Below are 27644 nucleotides of genomic sequence, written 5' to 3' on the forward strand. Positions count from 1 at the left end.
TTTTTCAGCACTGACATGCTGCCATTCTGTTATTTGTATGTTTATACGCAAGTCAGTAAATATGTACAGCTTTATTTGGGCCAAAGGGGACTAAAACTCCTTATGAACACTAAGGTTCTTAACTGAAAACTAGTTTTTTGATAACCCATTTCACAAACAAAATGATCATCCTAAAATTAATTAAATTTAATATAATTTTTGCACAAGTCTCCCTAGTTATTCCCTCACCTAACTATGGATGCACAACTTAGGATCCTATGTTAGCACTGCAGTCTCCCACATTTCTTTTGTATATCTACTATTTTTTTTCCCATCTATCATGGAGTGTAGGAGTGTCTGTTAACTTGTAGTAATCCCCCAGAGGTAGAGATGAGCCCTACAACACAGTGAAACCCAGCAACACTCAGTATCACATTCTGGTCACTCTGTAGAGTCTCTCATTTTGAAAGCTTGTATAGATGGAGCTTATTTTGTAGAAAGAATTTGGAAGGAAACGTAGCACGACTTTCTGGTTTGTCACCTCAGTCCCTAGCTAGTCAATCTTGATCTAAGATAATGAGAAGTACACAATTAGAAAATTAGCTAAAGAGTTATTCTTTTGGGATTCCAATAGATAGGTTTTGACACTTTGTTTGTGACCTAGTTTCTTAACGCAGCAAGACTTCTGAGATTCTGCCATCTGTGCATGTGCACCTGACATCTCTCAGAGAGGGTAAAGTAATCCCTCAAAGACATTGTATCTTTTAATAGTTCGGCCCAAAATATTGCCTCAGGCTTGCATGCATCCTCCATTGCTTCATCAGCAAAGGAGAAGCATGCCATTCTTTTAGGGTTCATCAGTAGGTGGGCGGCTCTACACTAGCCCCACTACAAGCTACAGATGGGTGGAAAGCACATGGTTGCAAAGCTGAGGATACTGTAATGGAAAGTACCGGTGATGTGGTGGGGAGATGAGGCTGCTGAAGATTGAAAAAATAGGCCAGGAAATTTTAAGAAGCCAGCAGAAGGATCCACCTGACTAAATGTGGGTGTCCATAAAGGGAGTGGTGTGGTTTACCTATAGACAATGGAGAGCTACTTGATAGTAGTAGTGGAGTGAAAAATACACTTCATCTGACCAAACAACTACATCTCCAGTGACTGTAGTACCGCCCACACAACTAGTGCAAATGTATCAGCAGCTGGGCAGAAGGCCACAGGATTCTTCTTGAGTCACTAAGTGGCTGTGTCTAGGCAGCTAAAAGAAACCTTAGTCAAACTGTATGAATACCTCCCCAGGATAGTTCTCACAGAATGATTCATTCAAAAATGGTTAGGCAATAAGTAATCCTTACCTCTATTTCTAAGTGAACACAGGTTGCAAGACCCTCTCTGGCAATGGATTCTACAGTGTCTCTTCCAAGTCCGTAGTGATAGCCACTGTATTTATAGGTTGCTATAAACTTCCCCTGAAATTCAAACCAGCAAATATAATGACAAAGGAAATATTTTAAGGAAAATATTTTTAAGGACATATTTTAAGGGAAACGACTTCTTTAAAGGAGTATAATCACTCCGGACTTCCTTGCTTTCTCTCCCTACAAAGTTTCTCCCTGCCCAAATAATCAATGATAACAAGGCCAACGGGAGCACAAAATTTGCAGAGAAGAGCACAGTCAGTCCTGCAGGGTATGGGCTTGTACATTGTTCACGGATAATAAAACACCAGTGTCTTGAAAACAAGCTGCTGACAGGTTACAGCTTTCATTGGTTATTCATTCACACTGTAAAGAAAGCAAGATCTAAAACAAGGGGCATCCTTCTTTTGACATTACATCAAACCATATGGCCATGCCATACAAAACAGAAGATGCCAAAGAAAAAAGAGGACAGAAACAACTCTGCAAGGAGAATGCATAATTGGCCAAGAAATTTCAAAGTTAAAACCTGACAACTGAAACTTTGGTTCCCAATAGTGTGTCTAGGGAGATGTAAGCAGATTATATTCTTTTAAAATTAAACTACTTGATTACTGAGAGTTATCATTAAGGACCAGATCAGTTGCTGAGACTGCGTTGGCTCCCCTGTTTGTGTATGTACAAATAATGAGCTCTGCTGTGGCTTTTCAAGCCAAAGTTTTATTGCAGGCAGCAAAAAGCATCAGAAACAGTAGCTGGAGGCACGCTGCCTTCAGAGAGAAACACAATGCCTTTAGGGTGAATTTGCTACACTTTAAAAGACTGCATTCCCTGCAGGATTGCTGAAAGATTTTGGAAAAAAAAAAGGGGGGGAGAGGGGAGGAGAAAAAAAAGGGAAAAAAGAAGAGATTGCAGCTATTTCAAGAGTTTTTCTTTCCTGCACATGTAGTAGATATTTGCATATGGAAATAAGTTTATTTCTACATTATACTACTGTTTAAAGATTCCTACTGACCATTATGCCCCTTTAATGGTTTCTATATATGCATACAGAAGAAAAGACAGCACCAGTATACAACAAATTGTGGTTTCTGTGTATGAACTTAAGCCACGTAACCGTGAATGAATAAGCATGCACACACAGACACAAACTTAATATTAAAACCAAATAAAATCAGACCTGGACAGAAAAGTTGAGTTCACTCTGGGTGTAGGCCTACTAGGATACTAGTTAGGTACTTACTGTGTTCACCATTTTGTCAAATGCATCTTGAGAAACGAAATAGTAATCAAGTCTGTTTTCTTCACCAAAGTAAGCTGCCCTGGTGGTGTGACAGGGACTGGAAGATATATGGTATAATAAAGAAATAACCTGTTTTCAATCATAGAAGCAGCTATGGAATGGGAGGGGGGGGGAGAAGGGAGAATACTACAAATCATTTTATTTTTAAGAAGAGAAGAAATATGAGAAATATAAAGAGGTGCAAATCATGCCACTAATGCCGCATATTTGAAAGATTAACCCATAAATACAAAAAAAAAGTTTAAATGTAACATTACATTTTGGCTATAAATCCCCCCCAACCCAGGATAGCCTGAACTGAAGCTGTCACAGCACCCTGTAACAGAGAAATGATGAAACCATTTTTTTCCAGTTATGTCAGCTTGTGGATGATATAAAGTAGAATCCTAAATACGGAAAAGGAGACCAGGAGTTAGGCTGAACTGTGAGGTTAAAAAAGATATAAAGACCAACCTTTAAACAGACCCCTAATAGGAAGGGGAGAAACAATCCTGAAACTAGGAAGATAAGTGGGATACAAGGCAGGAAAAGTAATTGCCTGGCACCACATAAGGACAATAGGATAAACCTCAGACACGTGAGCTTACTACCAGGATTAAACACTAAAAAAACCCCAAACAAACCCCCCAAAACCCAGCTAAGTCAGTGCGTGTAGCAATTTTAGATTAAAGTATGCAGGGACTCATGTTCGATCTTAGGAAATTATATTTTGCTACTTGGGTCTGCTTTGTTTATTTTTTTTTTAATTTTTACATTAACATTAATATATCCTACATTTTACATGTGGGATAACAGGAATAAAAATGTGATGTGGAGCTTTGGCATTGATGCACACTGACAACATTTTAACTCTGTGACTTCTGCCGGATCACCCTGCAAAATACGGCAAAAAATATACCACCTACCAGGCCATTCCTGTTCATTTATTCGAGGTAGCTGAGTTATAAACCATTAAGAAGTTTAGCCTATAATGCAGAGCTTGACAGATCTGAACTATCACGGCATTAGAGGGTGCCACTTTTTGTTATCAGCAAGCTGTGGCAAATGAGAACAGTATGCTACACGTGGACTCCGTAAAATTTCACTTCAAAGGCCTGATTTTTCTTTAAGATATTATGAACACATCCAGCTTTAAAGGTCATGCCTGAGCACTAGCCAGATGGTTTGAGGGTCCAATTTCACTTTATTTTTTGAAACACTTTTAAACATTACAACCCTTCTTAATTGCAAGGCCATGTTTACATTCAAACTGCCAGGGTATCTTGCATGAAATACATTTTTAATGAGTGGAATGTTTGAAATTTAAAAGTGTAAGCCATAAAATTGCTTAAATCTCCACTGAATAATTAAAATACAACTTTGCTTTATGGTTGCAATTTTCTGCTCTGTTAAGATTCTGTCTCTCTCCCTTTTTTTTCCCCCTCATGCATTAAACTTTTAGGAAATAAAATACACAGTATAAAAACAATGCTCTTAAAAAAACCCACAGAGCTTGGAAAATTTCAGTTGGTGTTCAATTAGTTGGTAATTTCCAATCTAGTCTTTCAAAACACAGTAGTGGTTTTGAAGAAAGGCAAAAAGTCATTTTTCCAGTCACGTAACCTTCACAGATCTTTTCTTAAAATATTCTTTCAGCTTGCCAGTTTAATGATCTAATCCAGCAAGTGGCTACAATCTGAGTACAGAGCAGACAGAAATACATATAGGCTTCTTCCCCGTGGTGTATTACATTAGAGAAGAAGGCTACTACCAGACATCACATCGACACGCAGAGCATGGTCCTGTGATGCTAGGAACTCTGAGGAATCATTCAACAGACCCAGGTCCTATTGCGGCGAACGCTATACGTGTGAAACTATGGCCAAAGTCTGGTTAAAAATGAATGTATACATTCGTGTAATACAAAAAATGAGAAGACAGAGGAGAGAAAACATAACAGGAATACAGACCAGTGCTGGATAGCGTGTGCTATAGGAACTCTGACAGTTAGGTACTGTGAAGAATGGAATGGGTGGACAAGAGGAACAGCTTGCACCACCTAATTTTAGGCAACAGAGAGTGGTGATCTAACTTAGCCAGACTTCCTATCTACTGTGCACTGCAAATAGGTAGATATCTCAGGGAAGTGATTCACAAAGGCTGAATCTCCCTTGGAAAGAGATAGTTCCTCTCCACTAAATACACAGGGAGCCCAAGGCAGTCAGGATCATGATTCAGGCCTTTCAGATAGGGAGAATTAGTCCTCCCAGCAGGTGGTGAAGTCTGAAAGGTGCCATTTGCTTTGGTAACACTACTCACAGGATAATAAATTGGTCCAGCAATTGCACTTGCTTCTTTTCCTAGCTTCTGGATGCAGTCTGCACATGCATGCTAATGTGTTTATATGCAGGTACATTACAAAAATTAAGAGAAATGCATACATATCTAAACAGATGCTTAGGCTGAGGGGCATTAGTGAGCATAGATAGAACAGATCAATAAAAGGAGCACTAAACGACATGTTTTTGTTTGCTGTTCACCTTTGAAAAGAGCATGACAATTTAAATAGCTTTTCTCTTAAGGAAGTATTTGATGACTTCAGGCAATCAACCCACGGGAAGAGATAAAATGCATAGCAATGAACATTTATTGGTTGTCTTTAACTTCTAAAAAAACAACCAAACAAAAAAGAAACCAGCAGCAGTTCTAGCCTTGATCACTTGGTGTTCTTTTAAACGCATGGAGCAAACTTACCCGTATCTGAAGAAATTGTTGAACTGTCTGCAGATCTTATGAGTAAGCTCTCTCTTACCACAGGCTAGAGGGCCAGTTAATACCAGCATGGGGTAGGGAGCATCAAGACTAGGTAAAGTGCTACAAGAAAGGAAAAAGAAGGAGCTGTTACATTACCTACAAATAAAGTCTTCAGCGACTTTGTATAAAGCTTCTGCAGAGACTTTATCATCACTTCAACTAATCATCTCATCTGTCTATCACACTATTCACATTGTTCACAGTGTAGACAAAAATGAGGAGAAGTATGTGCTCAGTTTGATATACTCTAAACATAAAAATAGCACAAAATACTACATTAAAGACCCCTGGGTCTCTTTTGCAAAAGGAATAATGTTATGTCTACTATAATCTCTTCCAATTTATAGCCTTTTCTAAAGCTCCCTCCGCAGTTATGGTGTTGCTGGGATTTGTTTAAGAGTTTTCCAAGTCTATCGCAGAGATGGTAATATTTTAATGATCAGGATAATAAGCCTAGCATGAACCTGCACTCTGTCCTACAAACCTTTACGCACTCCTGCACATAATCTTGCTGACTTCCATGGCCTTGCCAGATGAAGGTGGAATTTGTAAAGAACTCTTCAATTCAATACAATGAAAAACACTAAGATCCTTAAACTCCACTGAACACAAATAACACTACAATAAAAGAACCCAAAGTGCTGCAAAAATACAAAGCCCTCCATTTTCTCCATGCTGAGCAGATGGTTAGAGCCTCAGATTTCCAGTTCTAGCTGTAAATCGTAGAATGAATAGCAATTCTGCGCTTTTGAGTGTCCACCAATTTATTTAGACAGCTAAAAATGGAATGCAACTTCAGGCACTCATTTTTAAATCTCAGCTAGGTCTTGAGATTAGGCCACTTGATAATAGGTCAGAAATGTTGAAATAATTTCAAACCCACTTATTTTTAACTAATAAATATCTTTAACTAAATTTAAATTTTAAAGTGGAAGAAAGCCACCAATGTCTGTTAAGCTTTCATTTAGTGTGATTTAAAACAGATGAACACAAATTCCTGAAAACAGAGTATATTTCTTTTTCTTTTTCTCTTACAGTAACTAACACTATGAGAGGTAATTATAACCATCCAACAGAAGCATGGAGGAAAAAGATTTCAAAGTAATGGCTTTACTTTTTAGGTTTTTAGGTTCAGCAAATCAGATCTATTTTCTACCAGAATATATGTATACAATGGGACTCGATGCTTCAGAAGTGCTAAGATAATAATGCAATTCAGTCTCCTAATTCTCCTGTGGAGTACTATCCTCACAGAAGAAATAACAGATACACCTACTAAATGAAGAGACTGGCTCCAGTCTGTACATATGTGCTGTTACTAAACTGTGCAATGAACCCAGATCCTGGGTCAGTCTTCCATCCACTAGACTATTTTAAAGCAAGACAGTAGCAGAACCCATGGGAGATTTAAGCATTTTTTACCCACTGTGACGATGGGTGTCACTTACAAAATATTAGACAACATTAGCACAGTAAGCTATTAGCACAATACATTCAAAATACTGGAGAAGGTAAAAATACATTTTAAAAATCCTCATCCGAATCTGTTAGGTTGTGACATTCTGTTCAATTCAAGAAATATCTTCTTCCTCTCTTGATTATTTGAGCTGTTCAGACTGTCTTTGCGTTTTCTGACAATTGTGGTAAGGAAAATACCAGTTCAAGACAACATGATCCCAGGAAGTATTAGTGACAGTTGTGGATACTATAAGTGCGTTATTACAAATGAACCATTTCAAAGATGGGAATTCCAGGAAACATGCTTAGTGACTAGACATTCAAAATTTATCAAGACATAGCAGCAAGGTTCTTATTCTTGCTCAAGGCCACGCCCTTCGTGAATAATGATGTCAAGGCAGGTCGGTGAAGACAAACCCCTTACTTCAACATAGTTTTAATATATTCCTTCTCCATGCACAGAACCTGTTACATGCTTGCAAATTTTAGAGTTCCTCTGTAATTTTTTTTTTTTCAAGGAAGTGTTATATCCAGTAATGATACAATATATCATTACTTGACATGATTATGCTCAGTTCAAATTCCCTTAAATAAATTTCCATTGCTCAAATTCCTCATATCCTCAAATTCCTCTGATTTAATATTTCATCAGAAAATCATGGAGAACCTTTCCACAATACTATCTTTCATTACATCACTACACACGCTTACTAGTTCTCAAAAGATAAACTAAAAGTTTTGGGTTTCCTACTTCTTGGCTCATTTAACGTGCATCTTTCAACTTTCTTTGTCTTTGGCAAGAACAAGAACATACTGCTGTGCAAGATTAATAGATTTCAAGGCCAGAAGGGACTCCTGTGATCATCTACTCAGACTCCCTTCATCACACTGGCAACAGGATCTCCCCGAGTTAGTTCTTTTTTCAAGCCTGATACCTGAGGTTCCATTAAAACATATTTTAATTAAAAATGTTCCAGTTGTGGAGAATTCTTGGTACCCTTGGTAAATTTTTCCAATGGTTAATTACCTACTTTGTTAAAAATAATCATGCTCTATTTCTTCTCTGAATTTATCCTCAATAGCCAGATACCAAGTCTCATCATGTACTTACCCAGTAGACTGAAGAGCCCTCTGTTATTAAATTTCTGCTCCCCATGTAGCAGTTATAACTATGATCAAGCTACCTTTTTAAATGTCACACGCATTTACAGTAGGGGAAAAATACATGTAATATTGTTCAGTGGTGTGTTACCACGTAATTAAAGATAGAATCACAGAGCACGCAGAGAGAAGGAATGGCATAAAAAACTTAATGCTAATGTTTGCTGACTGCAGAGTATGCAACAATGTAAGTTTTTGCTTTGTTTTCCGGTTTTATTTTTAATAGAGATATTACTAAACCAGAATTAATTATAATCTCATCTAAAAATATAGATGCAAATGAACTATACCAATTTGGTTCCAATAAGCATTTCATAGCGTACAAGACTGTAACGCATCATCATTAGGAAAATTTCATTAATGACTGTGTTGTGTGCTTTCCAGCTGAGCATGGGCAAACATTCAAAGCATCATTAACAATTTTGGTCAGTACCATAAATGCTGGTCTGCGTGTTTATATGTTTGTGTATACAATACCTCTGACAGAAAGCAGAATTGTTTCTTTCCAGCAATGAAGATACACATACACAATCCAATAAACAAATATTTAAATAGAGCCTATGTCTGCATTGGAAGAAATCCATGCCTTTAGGTAAAACTATTGTGCTTTTCTTTTTAAGAAATCTCCAACCCTGCAAAACAGTAAATAATTCTTCAGGGTTTTTTTTAATAGGCGGTTAAGACTTCTCAGAGGGGATGGTTCATCGCCGCGGGGATGGTTCCTGTCTTTCATCAACAATCCCAGAAAACACAAGACTCGCAATAAAGATATTATAAAAATATAAATTTCTGATTTATTAAATCATGCATCATTATGAGTTAAGATGGCCAAAATGGTGCTAAAACAGGGTGTGGGGCACAAAAGTTTATCTCTGTTCCCACTGTAGCCAATATAATAATAAACCAAGTATACTTCACAGTATCTTCCATCAGAGTACGACAAAGCATTTTCCAAGCATTCATCAAGCAAATATCATAACACATCTGCAGAGCAGCAAAGTATGGCTTTTTCCATTTTCTAGATGAGAAATGAGACTGAGAGAAGTCACCTGGCACAGCAATGGCAACCTCGGAAAAAGAACATTTATTTGCCTCTCCCCTCTGTGCTTTAAACAGCAGTCAGCATCATCTCCTCCCAAAGGCAGCAGTAGCTGGACTTCCCTATGTACAAACTTGAAAATTTCACCTTATGAATATAAAACGTGCCCCAAAGCCACAAAATAAAGTCATTTTGTTCACAACAGGATGCCAACAGTGTGAAGAGAAGGACTAAGCAGAATAGGAAGAAGATATGTTTTACAGCTCTCTTCTGCCTCTAGAGATTTTTAAATTGCCTTTGGGTATTGATAGAATTTTTGCATCTTTCATTTATGGTGCAAATGGCCATCTGTTTCAACAGATTGTTTAAAAGAAATGGAGCTGCGGACAATCTGTCTCAGACTTTAGAGGTGAATGACTAACTTTATTTCATAATCAATTTCAACCAAATAAGATTTGTCTAATTTCCAGACTGCTACCAGGATACTATGGAATGTCTCTTCATCGTTAGAATTAATTCAGGGGTGGGAGAGGGACAGAAAAATGTCCCTCTAAATATGACAACATATTCTGCTTTACTTGAGTGCCACCCTCAGGAGCTGATGCGAAGTGGAGGTAAGCTTACCTGTCAAAGATTCTCTGGGGCTGCAGCACGCTATACATGACGTGAGTCATATGATCTTTAGCTGCAACAACTTCTGGAGGAGGATCATATTTATTCACAGCAGCAACCTGTTTCCATAGTTTAGAGCCAAAAGAAAGAAGAGCAGTGATGTCATTGTTTCCAGCTGCAATATGCTTCGCAGCTCACTATGAGTAATGATGGTTTCATATTTATGAGGGTCACTCTTTGTATTTGGGTTGTCTGTGAGCGCTCCACTACATAAACCTTTTCAGGGGATTTAAGCACAATTTGATAGATGGATGGAAGGCAGCCAGACGTAGCTATCTTTAATATATTCAACCTTTTACTGGAAAGAAAAAAGGATGCCACGTAAGATGCAAAGTAATTTTGCTTAGGTTTTAATTATCCATTAATTTGCATCCTCTGAGTGCTGGTGGAAGATGCCAAACTAAAATCCTTAGGGACTGAAGCCATTCATTTATTCACCCAAAGAGGAATAGAACGGGCATTAACAAAGTAAGCAAACTGCAATTTTCTCCTGACGATGCATTTCTGTCTTTCCTGGGAGGAAGAGCACTCAAACTCCAAGGATTCCTTCCATCTGTTCTCTTGAAAGCTCTATTGAGGGTACTGACCACTAACGAGTTGTATAGTTTTTAGTATTATTAATGCTACCCACTCAGAAACAGGTTAAGAACCACTGAGTCATTTCATGTAAACCATCAAATATCAAGTAGCCGACATAATGCTGCAGTAAGCTCTGAGGACAGCCATGTCTGTATTAACAAGTAGTATGGTGCAACAGGAGTGGATCAGGATCACCCTGATCTGGGGTTGGTACTGGGACCTGTACTGTTCAACATCTTTGTCGGTGACATGGACAGTGGGGTCGAGAGCACCCTCAGCAAGTTTGCCGATGACACCAGGCTGTTTGGCGAGGTAGACACGCTGGAGGGGAGGGATGGCATCCAGAGGGACCTGGACAGGCTGGAGAGGTGGGCCCAAGCCAACCTCATGCAGTTCAACAAGGCCAAGTGCAAGGTCCTACATCTGGGTGGGGGCAATCCCAAGCACAGCTCCAGGCTGGGCGGGGAATGGCTGGAGAGCAGCCCTGAAGAGAAGGACCTGGGAGTGCTGATTGATGAGAAGCTCAACATGAGCCAGCAGCGTGCGATCGCAGCCCAGAAGGCCAACCGTATCCTGGGCTGCATCAGAAGTGTGGCTAGCAGGGCGAGGGGGGGAATTCTGCCCCTCTACTCTGCTCTGGTGAGAGCACATCTGCAGTACTGCATCCAGCTCTGGAGTCCCCAACATAGAAAAGACATGGACCTGTTGGAGTGGGTCCAGAGAAGGGCCACAAAGATGATGAGAGGGCTGGAGCACCTTTGCTATAAGGACAGGCTGAGAGAGTTGGGGTTGTTCAGCCTGGAGAAGAGAAGGCTCCAGGGAGGCCTTATAGCAGCCTTCCAGTACCTAAAGGGGGCCTACAGGAGAGCTGGGGAAGGACTGTTTACAAAGGCATGTAGTGATGGGACAAGGGGGAATGGCTTCAAACTGGAAGAGGGGAGATTTATATTAGATATTGGGAAGAAATTTTTCACTCTAAGGGTGATGAGGCACTGGCCCAGGTTGCCCAGAGGAGTTGTGGAAGCTCCACCCCTGGAGGTGTTCAAGGCCAGGCTGGATGGGGCTTGGAGCAACCTGGGCTGGTGGGAGGTGTCCCTGCCCATGGCAGGGGGGTTGGAACTCGATGATCTTCAAGGTCCCTTCCAACCCAAACCATTCTATGATTCTATGATCTTTAAAGCAAAACATTCAGTACTCGGTGCCCAACATCCACACTATTTTGGGAGGAGTAGGACCTCATTGCACTCTAGCTCTAGTTTGGTCCTTTGGTCTCGATTAGTGGCTAGAAGCACATTAGGTGCACCCTGGTGCACATCATCTAGTTAAGGTTAGTCCAAAAGAAGTCTAGGTCATGTGTTGTGAGACTATTCCACTATGAGAATCAAGCATGGCATGCTGGACAACTGGGAGTTTCACTTCAAAACTACACTTCTGACCTAAACTACAACATTTCTGTATATCCATTTTGTGTGTTTCTGAGACAGAAGAGCTGCTGTCTCCAAATTCAGTTTGACAAAAGTTTACGAGGCTAGAGTAAATATCCTAAAACAACCTGAAGTGAGGATTTTCTGAAATTACTTTAATCATCCAAAAGTTAAGTACTAGTCTAAACCAGTTATCCAGGCTTAATTTTACAGTCCATAGAAAAGGAAAAAATTATTTATTTTATCAGAAGGAAAACAGATTGCCACATAAGACAAAGACTAAGATCAAAATCTCAGGGAGGTGGGGTAAATTACACTCTGGTATTATCCCTTCTCTGTTTTCATGATAGCGAGAGCGGGCATTAAACAAGAAGTTAATATTTATGCAGCTAAAGTTAGGAGTGATGAGTTTTCTGTAAGGATCATTTTTAAAGGCTAATTCCCTGAAATCAAACCCCAGTTGGCAGCTATTAATCCTAACAGTTCTAGCATGGCATGGGCCCAAATACTACACACAGCAATTACATTACAGTAAAAGTGGCACAAGAGGGAAAGGTTTCCATTACAATAGAAAGTTACTGTAAGCAGTCTGAGCAGGTTTTTTCGGGAGAGAAGATTTTATAGTAAAAGCTGTATAGAGTAGGATGGGAAAAAAGCGTCATTATAACTTTCAGAGTTCACTTTGCTGGACACAACACTAAAAAAAAAACCCACAACAGTATTTTAGAACTAGCACAGTGGTTACCACTTCAGAGTAATGAATGTAGTTGCCTGTTTAGATTCACTAGCTGAGTAACAATGGCTGCTAAGTAAATTCCTCCACTGAACAAAGCTTTTAGGTAAACATTGCATTTTTACATACTACAACTGCTCCAGAAATTCTGTATATCTATATAACTGCATTTAAAAGTAAAAGTCTTTGAATTTGTAGCCTATCTTGGGGGCTGAAACACAGGAGATTTGTCACACCCAAATGACTACAAAGCTAAATTTGCCTGCAGTTTTTTATATTCTTTATTTAGAAAAATTCCAGAATGATATGATTACATACCTTTTCTTCCACTGAAATCTTCTTGAGATCCAGTTCTGTTAGTTGGAGCAACATGAAAATCGCCAAGAGCCAATAATCTGTTTGCTCCTGAAGCACAAAGTTTCCACTTTGACATAAAGTACTTAACTTCATCAATCTAATATTTAATTTCAATGGGTTGAAATTAAATTGGCCTTAATACATTGCAACATAAAAAGCTTTTTAACCTGAAGGATGGCAATACACTGGAAAAAGTGACCCCCCACCATAAGCTTAGCTTCTGCAGGAAAAGCTGATATTTGTTCAAAAGTCTGTAACTACCTTATTCAAAAGGTCAAGCTAGGAATTTAAAAATCACCACCACACCCACTAGACCACCAGGAAAGTCTGTTGGAGAACTGAAAGCGTTATCTATACTGGGATTACAGAATGAACTATGATTAATACTTCCAACCTTAGTAGTACTATAGGAACTTTAAAAGAGAATTTACATTATAAATTTGTCATAATACAGCTTTTTAAGTCTGAGACAATAAAAAAATTAAAAATTAAAAATTAAAAATTAAAAAGCTGACACTGACAAGTTCATGAAGCTTCAAATTCTAAAACCAGTAAGGTCCTGTTAAAACAGCTGAAATTGAGACAGCTGTCTTAAGATGATTGTTGCATGTATAAGTTATTAAAACAGTAACTGAAAGGAATACAATCAGACTTTGCTTAGGGGAAGGACATCTAAACAGAAAAAGGCTTTCAGATTATGGAGGACCAGGGGCTGCCTATTTCACGTATTTTTTCATGCTAATTTCATTGTGTGCCACAACAGACCGTTCTCATGAAAGCCAATACAAAACCAGCAATTACAGGAAGAAGTTAAACCCTGAACGATTTTCTTCTCTCTGACTTTGGAAATCACTGTAAAATTCAAACATAATTTAGAAATCAGAAATGTCAGGACAGAATCATCTTTGATCACTCAGACAAATTACAAAAGCAGAGTCAAAGTCAGGATTTCTGATATTCGGCAAATGTCGTTGTTGATAAAATGGACGTTTAATTCATTAATTGAGGAATATTATGGGAGCTATAAATGAGAACTGAATAAATCCTAAAGAAGAAAAGAAGATACAGATTCCAAAGACACATAATTTTAAAAGGGGTACTATTAAGTTCTTTGAGCTTTTCTCGGGAACAATCAAGTTCCCAGACAAAGGTGGGTAAACATGCCAGGGAAACCATCACTCATTATTTCTTGTACTTGTTCCCTGAAATGACCTGGCCACTCTCAGAGATACAAATTGAGGCTAAATGGATTCTGGTGTGACCCAAAACAACAGTTCTCGGTTCTTATTTTTGGCTTCCTCTTTAGTTCTTTCTTACCTGTACAGGATTTTTTAAAAGATTTAAAACTCTGAGGAGAGGCAGATCTTCAATACATTTGAGTTCACGCAGCTCAGCAATCTAATTAGTGACAGAAACAGAGCATAAATCAGCAACAACAGAATCCATGATAACTATGGGGAAAAAAAGTATTTTAATCCCTGCTCTTAAAATCTGGACATAAAAAAAATTCATTATACTCACAAAATGGGTGTACATGTTAACTGCATTCAATAAGGCTCTTCCAGTCACAAAAGGCAGACAACTTGGATGTTAGCTGGAGAAGCAGTATAATGCAGACAGCAATTTCAAACCACCTGCGTGGTTCCAGTTCTTTCAAATGTCAAGCCCTAACGCATTTAGCTTTTATGTGGCTGATGTGCTTAAATGAGGCAATTCTACAGTTATATTTGCGCTTCAGTTGACTAGCGAAAAAAAATCCTTATAAGAGTTTTTCACTAGAGCTCAAGTTTATCCTGCCTAACTTGTAGCACTTGATTGAAAAGCACCAGCAGAGTTGTCCTTGGCTGTCTGTGTCCAGAGGGTGATGCATTCCACTTACGGTCTCATCTATCCACAAAGGAAGCCTGGGTTGGCTCCACTCAGGCACATGAGATAAGCATTAGAAGTTACTGTGGGATTAGTCAAAGTCACACTAGAGGCACTTGTGCTGGACCCTGAGCGAACAGTTGTAAGGCTCTCAATTAAAACAAAATGGGTCAAATGGAATTCACGTCACCTCATTTTAGCCATCTGTTAAGTTAGCCCAAGTCAGTCACTTAACCTCACTTTATAATCAGCAGACAGAGGCAGTTCCAGAGGTCACCCGATCCATGGTAGGATGGGATGAATCGCCTTGTAAGGATACCTGGTGTTCCTCCACTGCTGAAAGACTGAACCTTGAAGACTTCAGATTCTATCCCTAACTTACATTCAGCTTCTGTAAAGTGTCTAAAAACTTAACCATAGCCTATCCTATATTCATTTTGAGATAACAAGAAGCCCACTGTGGAACAGTTTTGACCAAGTTAAATGTCATTTGGATGGGTTTCCTAAATAAATCATAGAATGCCAGCTGTCACCATCTGAAAAGCACTGAAGACATATATGAAAGACGTGGTTTGCAGCTAAACCTATCGTGCCCATCTTTGAAAAAACAAGCATTTAAGATCATTCTGGGTGGTAGTGAGCTGAAGTAACTCAGATCTTTCTGTGTTAATTACTTAAAATTCTCTTTAAATTATCCTTCAAAAGGAAATGTTCAAAAAATGGTGACTCATTAAACAGTTTCAATAACATCATTAAAAGAGGCAAATTTTGATGAGGTAAAATTAATCGCTTTTGCGTGCTGTAAAGAACAGTGGAAACTATATGAGGCAATGGAAATGGTGTTATTAATGCTAATAGCAACCATACTATTAGCTAGTTTCCTGTCTTGTGCAATTGATGTACCTTTAAATGTCAACCTGAACACAGTGTAAGAAAAAGACTTCATAGTGTCTTGAATTAAATCCTGTAAATGTATTTTGCAAGTGGGAAAAGGACAGAAAATGTTCAGCTCCTGACTTATATTTTTATTTCATATTTTCATAGATTTTTTTTTTTTTAACATGCAGATCTGTCTTTGATGTCAAAATGATTCATGAATTGACAGTCTTTTCAGTTAAGGATCCTGGAAGCCCAATATCAAAAGTATTATGTATATATGGCTTGGGTTTCAAGATTCAAATATAAATGACTTGGATTGTATCACTGTATATCCAGTGAAAATTCTGCTGCATAACAAAAGCCTCTTTATAACAGAGTACACGCAGTTCTGCCTTACAGGAAGTTTCCAGCTGAGAGCTCAGAAGAATCTGTGGTCATAAAATTGGGCTGAGAGACATTAGCAAAAACCTCCTGAGGCCTGGCAGTGGAAAAGCTGTGATGTAAGTAAAGATCCTCAAGAATAATCAAGCTGAAAAAGCTGCATACTCATCCCTATCTTATCCACTCAAGGGAGCACTGTTAGTTCTTTATGTATGTGAGCACTAAATACTACAGAACTGATACCTACATAAAGATAAACCTATCTAGAGGTATTAAATAAGGCCTGAGGAGTACACTATCAATCAACATGTGAAACAGTACTGGAGTGAAACACCAAAGGAAAGAATGTCATCTTTTCTAATATTCATTTCTTGCAGTGCTGCAAGATTTTTTGATTAAGCCTTAAAGGGATTGAATTTTAGAAGAAAAAATAAATTATGCATTCTTAGAAAAAGCTGAAATCAATATTAAATATGCTACCTGGTTATCCTCTAGGTTGATCACCTCTAGTAGATCGTGTTCCTCCAAGCCTTCTAGACTAGATATTTTATTGCTAGATAGGTCCAGCTTCTGTAGAGTTTTCAAGCTGTCCAACCCAGTTATCTTCTCAATCCGGTTAGAGCTCTAAGAAGAAATGAAAGCATGTGAACTGTTGATAAGATTCTACGGACAGAAAACAACATTACTGAGGAAGAACAGAGTTCACTTTATTATTGAGAATCCTATTACAAATAGGCCTGTTATGCATTAGCCCCATCTTCATCTTGAGACGACATACTACAGCTTTCCATACTGCTCAAGGAAAAAAGAATCAACTATCTTCTGATTAACTTGTCTTCAACTCACCTTGAACAGCAGCAAGACACAATAGCAATAAAAAGAGCTCCAGCATTCTTTTAAAGCTGATACTGCCCGAAGGATACTCTTGTCAGTATCCAACTCAAAATATAGAAAATAGATATGCACATAAAAGTATAGAATATATATACATAAATACATAGAATTTCCCTCTGTAATCATGGTTATATTTACACTTATGATTACAGAATAAATAATGAAACTATTAAGTTAGAACAATACAGTACTGTCTTCTTTGGACTGCAGGCAGTCTATAAAAATATCTCTAGGATACACAAGTTCATCTTAATGCATACTAAGTGAAGGCAGACTTTATTTACTGTCAGTGACAGCATGCCCAGAAATGTTAAAAGAAAAAAAACCAAACCCACCTTACTGTAAGTTCATCTAGATTCTAACACAAGAAATGACCCAAGCTTTTGAGAACTCATACCCAACTATCATTGTTTTGCATTCCTTCCAAAGAAGGTACAAGGTAGAAGACCTACATTAATTGCTGGACACCAGATGGCTTCATTTCTCAGGGTCTCACAAATCATATCCTTGTTTCTGCTACGAACTCCAAACAGGTATAACACGCTAGGTTCTGTACTCGTCTTTGTCCCAGTGGCCACACGTACCCAGATGGCCTCTCAACATGATTCTTTCTGTATAACCTTGCAAGTTATATTTTTCCACCAGCATCACCTTGTGCTGAAAGCTTAGAAGCCTCATATTCTATTAATAAATATTTAGGAACTACTGAAATAAATAAGCTAGCTGACTCTAATGTTAATCCAGTTGTCTGTCCTTGACATTTTTCTTGACTTTTAAATGTTTAATTAGGTTATTAATAGCATGGAGGCTCTCTCTTCTCTTCCTGTTCTTTGTTAGACCTCTGTTTCATAGGATACAGCTTAGAGCTCTAGTTGCAAAATGCTATGCAAGACGTGCACATAAAATTCTGTGAACAAAAGGGATTTGTGTAGAGATCCTTTTTTGCAAAGTATAAAATTCCTAAGAGTCCAGTTCATTAGAGCTGCGCTTCTTATTTTTTTTCAAACATAAGCAGAATAAAGGCTTTTGGGTATAGCTAGGCAGTATTTACAGTTTTCGAAGCCTTTCTTCCAAACTTCAGACCTTACTACTCTTTCAACCTAAAAAGCTCAAGGGAAAATGGAAAAGAAAGCTGAATCAATGGGAAGAGAGGGGATGACTGTTCCCACGAAAAAAAGAACCACATTTCATTCTAATTAGTAAAAGAAAATGCTATGCTAAAATCTGTCTATTTACATAATTTCCACATGACTATCTACTTTGCTAATTAAAACAGGCAAGCAGTTGTATAAATGCTCATATCAGCATATACGAACCAAAACTGAAGAACACGTTCATATTAATAAGGTTTAGCTGTTAACATAACCTCCAAAACATTTTACAGAGCAGATAACCATGAGTAACAGAATTATTATTAGGCCTTATAACAGATGAGGAAATCAGTGCGCACAATGGTTGAGCGACTTACTGTGGTTGTCCCTGAAGAAAGCCTTTAGAGTAAAGATCTTCCTGTCAGCTTAGACTGTCATACTCCTATAGTTCATTTCAGAACTTTTAGACATGATTTAATCTTTAAACATGATTTAATCTTTAAACATGATTTAGGCATGACTTAATCTTATCCACTAAAAATGAGACAAAATTCAGTTTTATTGCCACTAAGGGCATAACTGGAAGCTACCAAAGGCATTATATATCCAAAATGTAAGTATATTAAAAATACGCTACTGAGCATTATTTGAATATATTATTCAAAACATACTACTCCCCACTTTTAAATGTGAATACCTTTCCTCAATATCGAAGCAGTAATAAGTACAAGGGCCAATCAGGCCTTGATGGGTACAGACCTTAGGTACTCTTTTCTATTCCAATTACTACAGAACAGAAGAAAAATCTTTAAATTTTAAAAGGATTGGAAAAGAATATTTCTATTCTTGATAAGGGATTCATTCGCTTTATCTAAAACATTTATGTAGGTGCTTAAAACTAATGTAGCAAATATGAGCATATTTCTACATATAGTTTTTTGGTGCTCATTTTTAAAATCCCATTAAATATTTTTAAGTTACTATTACAAAGTAAAACCTATTAAGAAGTAGCCTGTTGTATTTTATACCAACTGAATTGCATTAAAAACAGTTTTGGCTTGTGCTTCTGTGCAACCTCTATGTTGATGACTTTTCCTATCAAGTATCTCAAAATGATTTAGAAGAAAGCATTGGTATTATTAAGGGCATTTTACAAACATGGAGCTGAGGAACACTGAGATAAATGCCTTCCCAAGACCTGTAAAAGAGCAAGATGCCTGCAAACAAGTGTAGGCATTGACAGAAAGGGGTCTATATCTAGGCTAGTTACGCTTGGCTATCTTCATAGCCAACAGAGAGAAACAGGCACTTCCAAGACCTGATGCATCTTGTGTTAATGTAGCTGTCAGCAGCTGGATCAGAATAATGAAATATTTCAAGCGTCCATTTCTCTCCACTGACTTCTGAAACAGCAGAGAACAACTAGCTCGCGTGCAGTTGTCTACACTGCAGAAATCTGAAGCCAGGTATGATAAAACCCACTAAAGCATCTAGAAATGCAACCTACAAATGTTGTATTTAAACAAACATACCCTAGATATCTTGATGCAAAGCTGGCAATGGAAAGCTTCCAATCTCATTAGAAAATTCTTAAAACTAAAACAAAGATCCTTTATTGATATATCAGACTAGCATAGCAAATGATTTATTTTCTAAAATGAATGCAGGCTTCTCAGTCCTCACTTTTCCCTCTCCCGTCCTAGCCCACTGCTATCATGAATGCAACTTTATGAGAAAATGTACTTTTAAATAAAATCTTCGTTGTGGGACTTGCACAGTGTGTAACTTCTTACACAACACCTAAGCAACAATGAAACCTCCCCAGAGCAAATGCAAAATACCTTTGGAGAAATTCAAAACCCAGCTGGACAAGGCTTTGAGCAACCTCTGCTGAAGATGTCTCTGCTTTGAGCAGGAACCCGGATCAGATGACCTTCACAGCTCCCTTCTAACCTACATCGTTCTATGATCCTCTGTTAATAAAAAACCTGCCCAGTATTACACATACCTCTGTATGGTAATTTGTTAGGTAATTACCTTCACGTTTATTAAGGCATTAATATCTTGATAAAAGAAAGACAGGCAAACAACTAGAATTACTTCTTTCTTACCAGATTGAGTATTTTGATAGGTAAGTTCTCAAGGCCACTGATTGCAATGAGTCTGTTGTGTGACAAACTGAGATGAGTCAGACTGTGACACTTCTCCAGTCCTCTTATCTCCTCTATATTATTAACTATACAGAGGTTTTTGCATTTAAGGAAAATAACCAAACACAAAACCTTAGCAATAATTAGTCACTAACTTAGCCAATGGAGCTCAATTTTATGATATGGGGAGCCAGACATCAAATGTTTCATGCTAAGGAGTTTAAAATTCTGGAGAGAGGAAGATTTTCCCTCAGTTGAGGAGGACCGGGTCAGAGACCACTTGGCCAAGCTGGACATTCACAAGTCCATGGGCCCTGATGGGATGCACCCGCAAGTGCTGAGAGAGCTGGCAGATGTTATTGCTAGACCACTCTCCATTGTCTTTGAAAGGTCATGGAGAACAGGAGAGGTGCCTGAGGACTGGAGGAAGGCTGACATCACTCTGATCTTCAAAAAAGGCAAGAAGGAGGACCCAGGGAACTACAGACCGGTTAGTCTCACCTCTGTCCCTGGGAAGGTAATGGTGTGACTCATTCTGGATGTCATCTCCAAACATGTTGAGGAACAGGAAGTTATTGGAAGTGGTCAACATGGATTTACCAAGGGTAAATCATGCTTGACCAATCTGATAGCTTTCTATGATGTTCTAACTGGTTGGCTGGATGAGGGGAGAGTCGTAGATGTCATCTACCTTGACTTTAGCAAGGCTTTTGACACTGTCTCCCATAACATCCTCATTAGGAAGCTGAGGAAGTATGGGCTAGATGAGGTGACAGCGAGGTGGACTGAGAGTTGGCTGTGTGATAGAACTCAGAGGGTTGTGATCAGCGGCACAGAGTTAGTTGGAGGCCTGTAACCAGTGGTGTCCCCCAGGGGTCAATACTTGGTCCAATTTTGTTCAATATATTCATTAATGACCTGGATGAGGGGACAGAGTGTATCCTCAGCAAGTTCGCTGATGATACCAAACTGGGTGGGGTGGCTGACACCCCAGAGGGCCGTGCTGCCATCCAGCGTGCCCTGGACAGGCTGGAGAGCTGGGCAGAGAAGAACCTAATGAGGTTCAACAAAAGCAAGTGCAAGGTCCTGCACCTGGGGAGGAAGAATGCAAAGCACCAGTATAGGTTAGGGGCGGACCTGCTGGGAAGTAATTCTGAGGAGAAGGATCTGGGGGTCCTGGTAGACAGTAAATTATCCATGAACCAGCAGTGTGCCCTTGTTGCCAAGAAGGCTAATGGAATCCTGGGCTGCATAGGGAAGAGTGTGGCCACTAGGTCGAGGGAGGTCATTCTCCCCCTCTGCTCTGCACTGGTGAGGCCACAACTGGAATACTTTGTCCAGTTTTGGGCTCCCCAGTTCAAGAAGGACAGGGAACTGCTGGAGCGAGTCCAGCAAAGGGCAACTAAGATGATTGAGGGCTTGGAGCATCTCCCTTTTGAGGAAAGGCTGAGAGCGCTGGGACTCTTTAGCCTGGAGAAGAGAAGGCTGAGGGGAGACCTTATTAATGCTTACAGGTATCTAAAGGGTGGGCTGAAGGAGGATGGAGCCAGGCTCTTTTCAATGGTTCCCAGTGACAGGACGAGGGTTAATGGGCACAAGTTGGAACATAGGAAGTTCCGTTCAAATACACGGAAAAACTTCTTTACGGTTTGGGTGCCAGAGCAGTGGCAGAGGCTGCCCAGGGAGGTGGTGGAGTCCCCTTCTCTGGAGATTTTCAAGACCTGCCTGGATGCAGTCCTGAGTAATGTGCTCTGGGCAATCCTGCTTTAGCAGGGGAGTTGGACTAGATGATCTCTAGAGTTCCCTTCCAAGTCTGAAACTTCGTGAAAATCCCAGCTGCTCACACCCACCCCTTTCCGAAGCTTACTGCCTCCTTGTTTGACTGACATAGCTTTTTTAACTTTGATATTGTTTCTGTGATCTGGTTTACAGTGCAGCCCTTCAAGCTGGCGTAACCGGACTGGTGGTAAATCAAGAAAGTAGTGGAAATGAGGGAAAAGGAGTACAGGGAAGGATCTACGTTGCCAGCATCTTGGAAAACTCTGCTGTAAATCTCTAGTCTTCTCATCAGATGTATACATGCAGGATAAAACATCGGAGTCTTTAGGTCTTTGACTTTAACTGGGCACCAGGCATGCTAGATTAGCTGTAGAATACAGGCACTTGGCTGAGTCATCAGAGGAATGTGCGACCTTTTTACATTTATCATAGAATCATAGAATCAGTGAGGTTGGAAGGGACCTTTAAGATCATCAAGTCCAACCATTAACCTACCCTGATAAAAACACCACCACTCCTAAACCATGTCCCTAAGCACCTCATCTACCCTTTTCTTAAACACCTCCAGGGATGGTGAATCCACCACCTCTCTGGGCAGCTTATTCCAATGTTTAATAACCCTTTCAGTGAAAAAATGCTTCCTAATATCCAATCTAAACCTGCCCTGACATAACTTGAACCCATTTCCTCTTGTCCTATCACTTGTCGCCAGGGAGAAGAGGTCAGCTCCCATCTCTCTAAAACCTCCTTTCAGGTAGTTGTAGAGGGTGATAAGGTCTCCCCTCAGCCTCCTCTTCTCCAGGCTAAACAACCCCAGATCCCTCAGTCGTTCCTCATAAGGTTTGTCCTCCAGACCCTTCACCAGCTTTGTAGCCCTTCTCTGGATTTATGGAGTACTTAACATGGCTGACCTTGACCTCCAAGCATTATACACAAATTACCCAAGTAATAACAGATGATAGTACTATATGGGGCTATTTCACTCTAAATTATACCTGTTCTATACTGGCCATCTGGTACTGAAAGGGGAAAGTGTATTTTAAATTAACATTCAACTCAAAAGCAGCAGTAAAAGTAGTAAGGATTTCTCTCTGCAAACTTCAGCATTAACATAACTACCCAGATTCCTTAAAAAAAGCAGGTTTCCTTTGACAACAAGCTATGTCTGATTGCTGTCTTACAAGGGGATGAACTGCAGAGGTACATGGCTCTGTATCTCTCCACTGTACTGAAATCAGACAACTCTGATCTCGGCATAGAATTGTTTGGTGACTGAAGTTAAGCAAGAACAATTGCACTTGCATTCTAAGTGTCCAGGCTGGAACTAGTTACATAAAAACCCCCAAAAATATAACTGGAAAAAAAAAAAAAGAAAAAAAGCCAGAACACGCAGGACACAGAGAAATGGCTTTAGGCAATCACAGAAGAAAACATTTTTAATTGACTTGAGAGAATGAACTCTGCCTGCAAAGAGGGGCAAGTGAGTTTTCATTCATGCTTCTAGTCTTACCAGGCAGTGTACAAATTGTCAGGATTTTTTTCTCTCAGCCTGAATGACATTGTAGCCAAACAAAATGTAAGCTTAGCCAGGGATAATAGAATGGTCTCTAATAACTATGACCTGACTCTATTTTTTCCTAACTGCATTCCTACATAGGGATTTAATTGTACGCTACCTCAGTTCTACACTCGCAGGCCAAGATGGTGAAGGAGAGGAGGAGAAATGAGCTATTAAGCACAGATTTATCTTTTCGGTGGACCTCACAGTAGGCTGTCCCTGTCATTGTAGAAAAGAAACCAAAACCATCCACATGCACTGATATTTGACAGATATTAATTGATTTGCATACAAAATAGAACTGCTTCTCTTTCAACTGAGGAGGAAAAGTTTTGGCAAGGAAAAAATATAGTTTAAGCCATAAGCATCAATACGAGGCAGCAAATTGCTCAGCACTAAAAAACTAATACAATCAGTTTTAGTCCTTTAATGAGTCACTATAATGTTTTGTCAGGTATTATTGCCCAAGCTGTCTCCCTTTCTGGTTTGGGCAGTTTCCTCCTTGAAAACTCATTTATAAACCTGTCAGGTGTGCTTGTGTGTGCACCTGTCAGAAAGAAGTTACAATGACCTTACCATTCTGTATCATAATTCACTTAAATATGGTAAGAAATGCTTAGTTACTGTCAACGAGAAATGCATGCCAAACATTTCTGCTACTGCCTGATATTTAATATAGTATTTTCATTTACGATTACAAAGAACAGCTTGTTTCGTCTGCCATGTCTTCGGTGAGGAGTGCTTGACATGGGTTAGGAACAGTGCCACTTTGCTATTCTAAATTCTAGACTTCTAAATTCTGCACTCACTTTCCTCTATTTCAGAGAGGCCCGTTGCAACTGTATGCATGAAACCGTTTTTCTCCCCAATTCAATGGCATCTTCATTGACAAATGAAGAAACTGAAGACAGCACGCTGCTGCATTGAAACCAAATGAAAAAATACTGATTCAGATCCGCAATACAAATCTCTGATCTTTTTTTTTTTCCTTTTCATTTTGCTGTATGGTTTTAGCTCTGCAATGGAAAATTAGAATTGCAAAGGGATGGTGTCTCAATGCCATTTTCTGACAAGAATCGTGTCACCTGCACACCTTGTAAAACGTGTGAATAATGTAACCTGGACGCCCTGCAAATGCTTTATCTGCTCCTACATGAAAAAGGCATTGTATTAATATCGTTTGGTAATGGGCTACTTTGAGAACAAGAGACAGAGAAAAAACTGCAACAGCCTGCTGTCTTCTCCTTTTCAGAGAGCAAAAAATCAAGATGCATTTATGAGGCAAAGAGGAAACGTTCACAAGCACTCAGGAAGCAACTGTAAGTAAGGCAGCACATCAACATGAAACTACAGAAGACCTCTCAGAAAAGCATAGGAGAATCTTTAGGGAGACTAAGAGTTGTATGGACAGCCTTGGAGAAGTAAGCAATTAAGAAACGTAATCTGCCGGTTCACGTTTAACTGATTTCTGCCAGAACAGTGTTTCTAATCCCACAAAGTGGGTAGCACAGTGAGAGCGTGGAAGGTGGGGAGAACACCTTTGCTCTGTGTACTTCCCTCAGCATACTCTAGGGACGTTTCTCTCCCCGAAACATTCTCTTCATTGTCATTAAGCGGCCTTGTCCTCCACAGAGCCTCTACAGTCCCTGCATAATTAGCTATGTCTAAAATTAAACAACATGCATCTTTTTCATTTAAGGGATCTTAGTGTTCCAAACTAATTTCCTATTAACCTTTCTTATATAAAAATACTGGGATTATTTATTACCTCTGCCAGGCAAAGACAGTGTGACACATCAGTTTTTCAGTTTTACATGATGCAAACGAGGGGGTTTTGTGTCCCTCTAGCAGGCTAATACCTTACATGTATACACAAACACCTTTAACACCAGGCATGCTTAAGTAAATTAAGATCAGTTTCACCACCAGAATTATACTGCTTAATCTTGCTTCTAAAGACAAAACTGACATGAAGGAAAAATACAAAGAAAACAGGTATCTATTTGAAGCAAACAGCTGTTCAGAAAGCAAACAAACTTTTCTCTCATTCAGGTTTCCATAAAGGATACAATCCAGCAAGAGTTTAGTAAGTGACAGGTAGGCTGACAAATCTTGCATTTTAGGTATATGATTGTATGAAAAATCTACTTCCTAAAGAAAAAAGGAAACAGAAAGTTAGGGTTTTTTCCTCAGCATTTACAGCTGTACTGTGAAACTAAAGGACTGTTACATTAAACTTGCAATCAAGGGTGTGGAAGAAGTAAGATCATTAATATTGAGACACAAACAGAAAGGCACAGATAGAATTCACATTTTGGGAACTTCCAAAACTATACACTCTTCCAACAACATTATCATTAATGGTCCTGTCATTGTGCATACATATCAAAAAAACTAACAGAGAAGACAGAGAAATACATAAAGGTTGTATTTCAAAACAACCTCCTGCTTTTTATAACCCAAAGTGGACAACAAGAAAACAACATCAAAGGGAAGACTAGCACAGAGCTACGCTTTAAGTACTTGTTTCACGATAATGACTGCACCAGTCAATTTGAAAGGCAAGAACTGATCCCACTAAAGGTGTGATGAATTCGTCAAGCCAGGAAAAAAGCCTGGCTGTATTATTTTACTAGGGCATGTAGCGATAGGATGAGGGGGAATGGCTTTAAACTGGAAGAGGGCAGGTTCAGATTGAACATTAGGAAGAAGTTTTTCACTGTGAGGGTGGTGAGGCACTGGCACAGGTTGCCCAGAGAGGTTGTTGAGGCCCCATCCCTGGAGGTGTTCAAGGCCAGGCTGGACGTGGCCTTGGGCAACCTGGTCTAGTGGGAGGTGTTCCTGCCCATGGCAGGGGGCTTGGAACTCGATGATCTTCAAGGTCCTTTCCAACCTAAACCATTCTATGATTCTATTTACCTCTGGCTAGAACAGTTAGCTGTACAATACACTTTCCCGTGGCATGGCAGGGTTCAGAGTGTGAGAGAAAATAAAAGACTGAAACGTGCAGTGTAAAATACTGAAACATTCGGAAAAGCTATTAAAATGTCAAAAGATATAAGAAAGAATACTAAGGAAAGCACAAAAATTTGCTTTTGCACATGTCCAAATACAATGTCTAAGTTAGACTTAGAAAACCGTTTTGAATTTAAACCTATAAAATGCATTTTTTGCAACTTACCTTGAGATTTTTAGGTGGTTTAAAAACAAAATATGTAGTCAATTCATTGTTGGAAGCATTCAGTTCTAGTAAGTAAGGCATGTGACTGACACAAGAAAGATCTAATAACAAAACAAAATGTTAAATCCTGTACATGAATGCATAGATAAATGCAGAGATCATCATGTCAAGATGTAATAATTACGTCCAACAGCAATCAAGAATCAATTTGTAGTTACACATTCAGAAAGTGATGTCTGAAATGCAGAAGTCAGCTACATTAACACCTCCTATTAGAAAAAAAGGATGGTTTCTAAACCACAAAGAATATTCAAGCTCTACATTAAATTTCCGTTATGTAAACTGATTTATCTATAAGCCAGAATATAGTTTTATTAAGACAGAGACTACCTCTGTCTTAACTTATTAATTAGTGGAGAAAAGTATTTAGGTTACTACTGAAGACTAGTTGCTATGGAAAAGTCCCTGCTCTGTTCAGACCTAGCCTTCACACACAAACTATTAGCAAAATAAGCACGGAGCAGTGCTGCATTACAAAAATGCTGCTATTACTGGGCTCCGGCACCTCCAGTGACATGAATATGAGAGAAATAATGGAATAGGTTGCCCACCACAGCTTATTCCTTTTGATGTTAAATTAAAAAATTAGTTGGGGAGTAGGAGGGAGAGGGAGGGGGTAGAAGATGGTGGAGTTTACCCCAGTCTCCATTTGTTACCTTTCTAAACTCAGGATATACTTTTTTTCATTTTGTTACCAATGGGAAACCTTGACAAAGGAAAACCCAACGCTGGGAAAGTTGTACCAGACGTAACTTTAAATATTGTGACATCTACACATGTAAAAATCTCAACCTTAACCTTGTATTGACATGCTTGCTTTCATTTTATCTTTGGATAATAAACTGGACAATAATCTCCATGTTCCCACTGATAGGCATATGCTGGTGCA

General features: G+C 39.1%; 1 protein-coding gene across 1 annotated transcript in view; it reads right to left on the bottom strand.

Annotated features, from left to right (window-relative positions):
• Positions 1–27644, bottom strand: part of LRGUK (leucine rich repeats and guanylate kinase domain containing) — a gene marked incomplete at both ends in the record, with an annotated part of 54449 nt that overhangs the window by 24397 nt on the left and 2408 nt on the right. The window contains 10 exons of the mRNA XM_082491463.1: positions 1335–1448; positions 2641–2737; positions 5434–5553; positions 9776–9882; positions 12878–12964; positions 14234–14314; positions 16523–16666; positions 20139–20263; positions 25584–25665; positions 26696–26796. Of these exons, the coding sequence (XP_082347589.1) occupies positions 1335–1448; positions 2641–2737; positions 5434–5553; positions 9776–9882; positions 12878–12964; positions 14234–14314; positions 16523–16666; positions 20139–20263; positions 25584–25665; positions 26696–26796 (1058 nt within the window). The remainder of the gene's footprint in view (positions 1–1334; positions 1449–2640; positions 2738–5433; positions 5554–9775; positions 9883–12877; positions 12965–14233; positions 14315–16522; positions 16667–20138; positions 20264–25583; positions 25666–26695; positions 26797–27644) is intronic.

This window comes from Vanellus vanellus, assembly GCF_965231255.1.
Source record: "Vanellus vanellus genome assembly, chromosome: 1".
NCBI lineage: Eukaryota > Metazoa > Chordata > Aves > Charadriiformes > Charadriidae > Vanellus > Vanellus vanellus.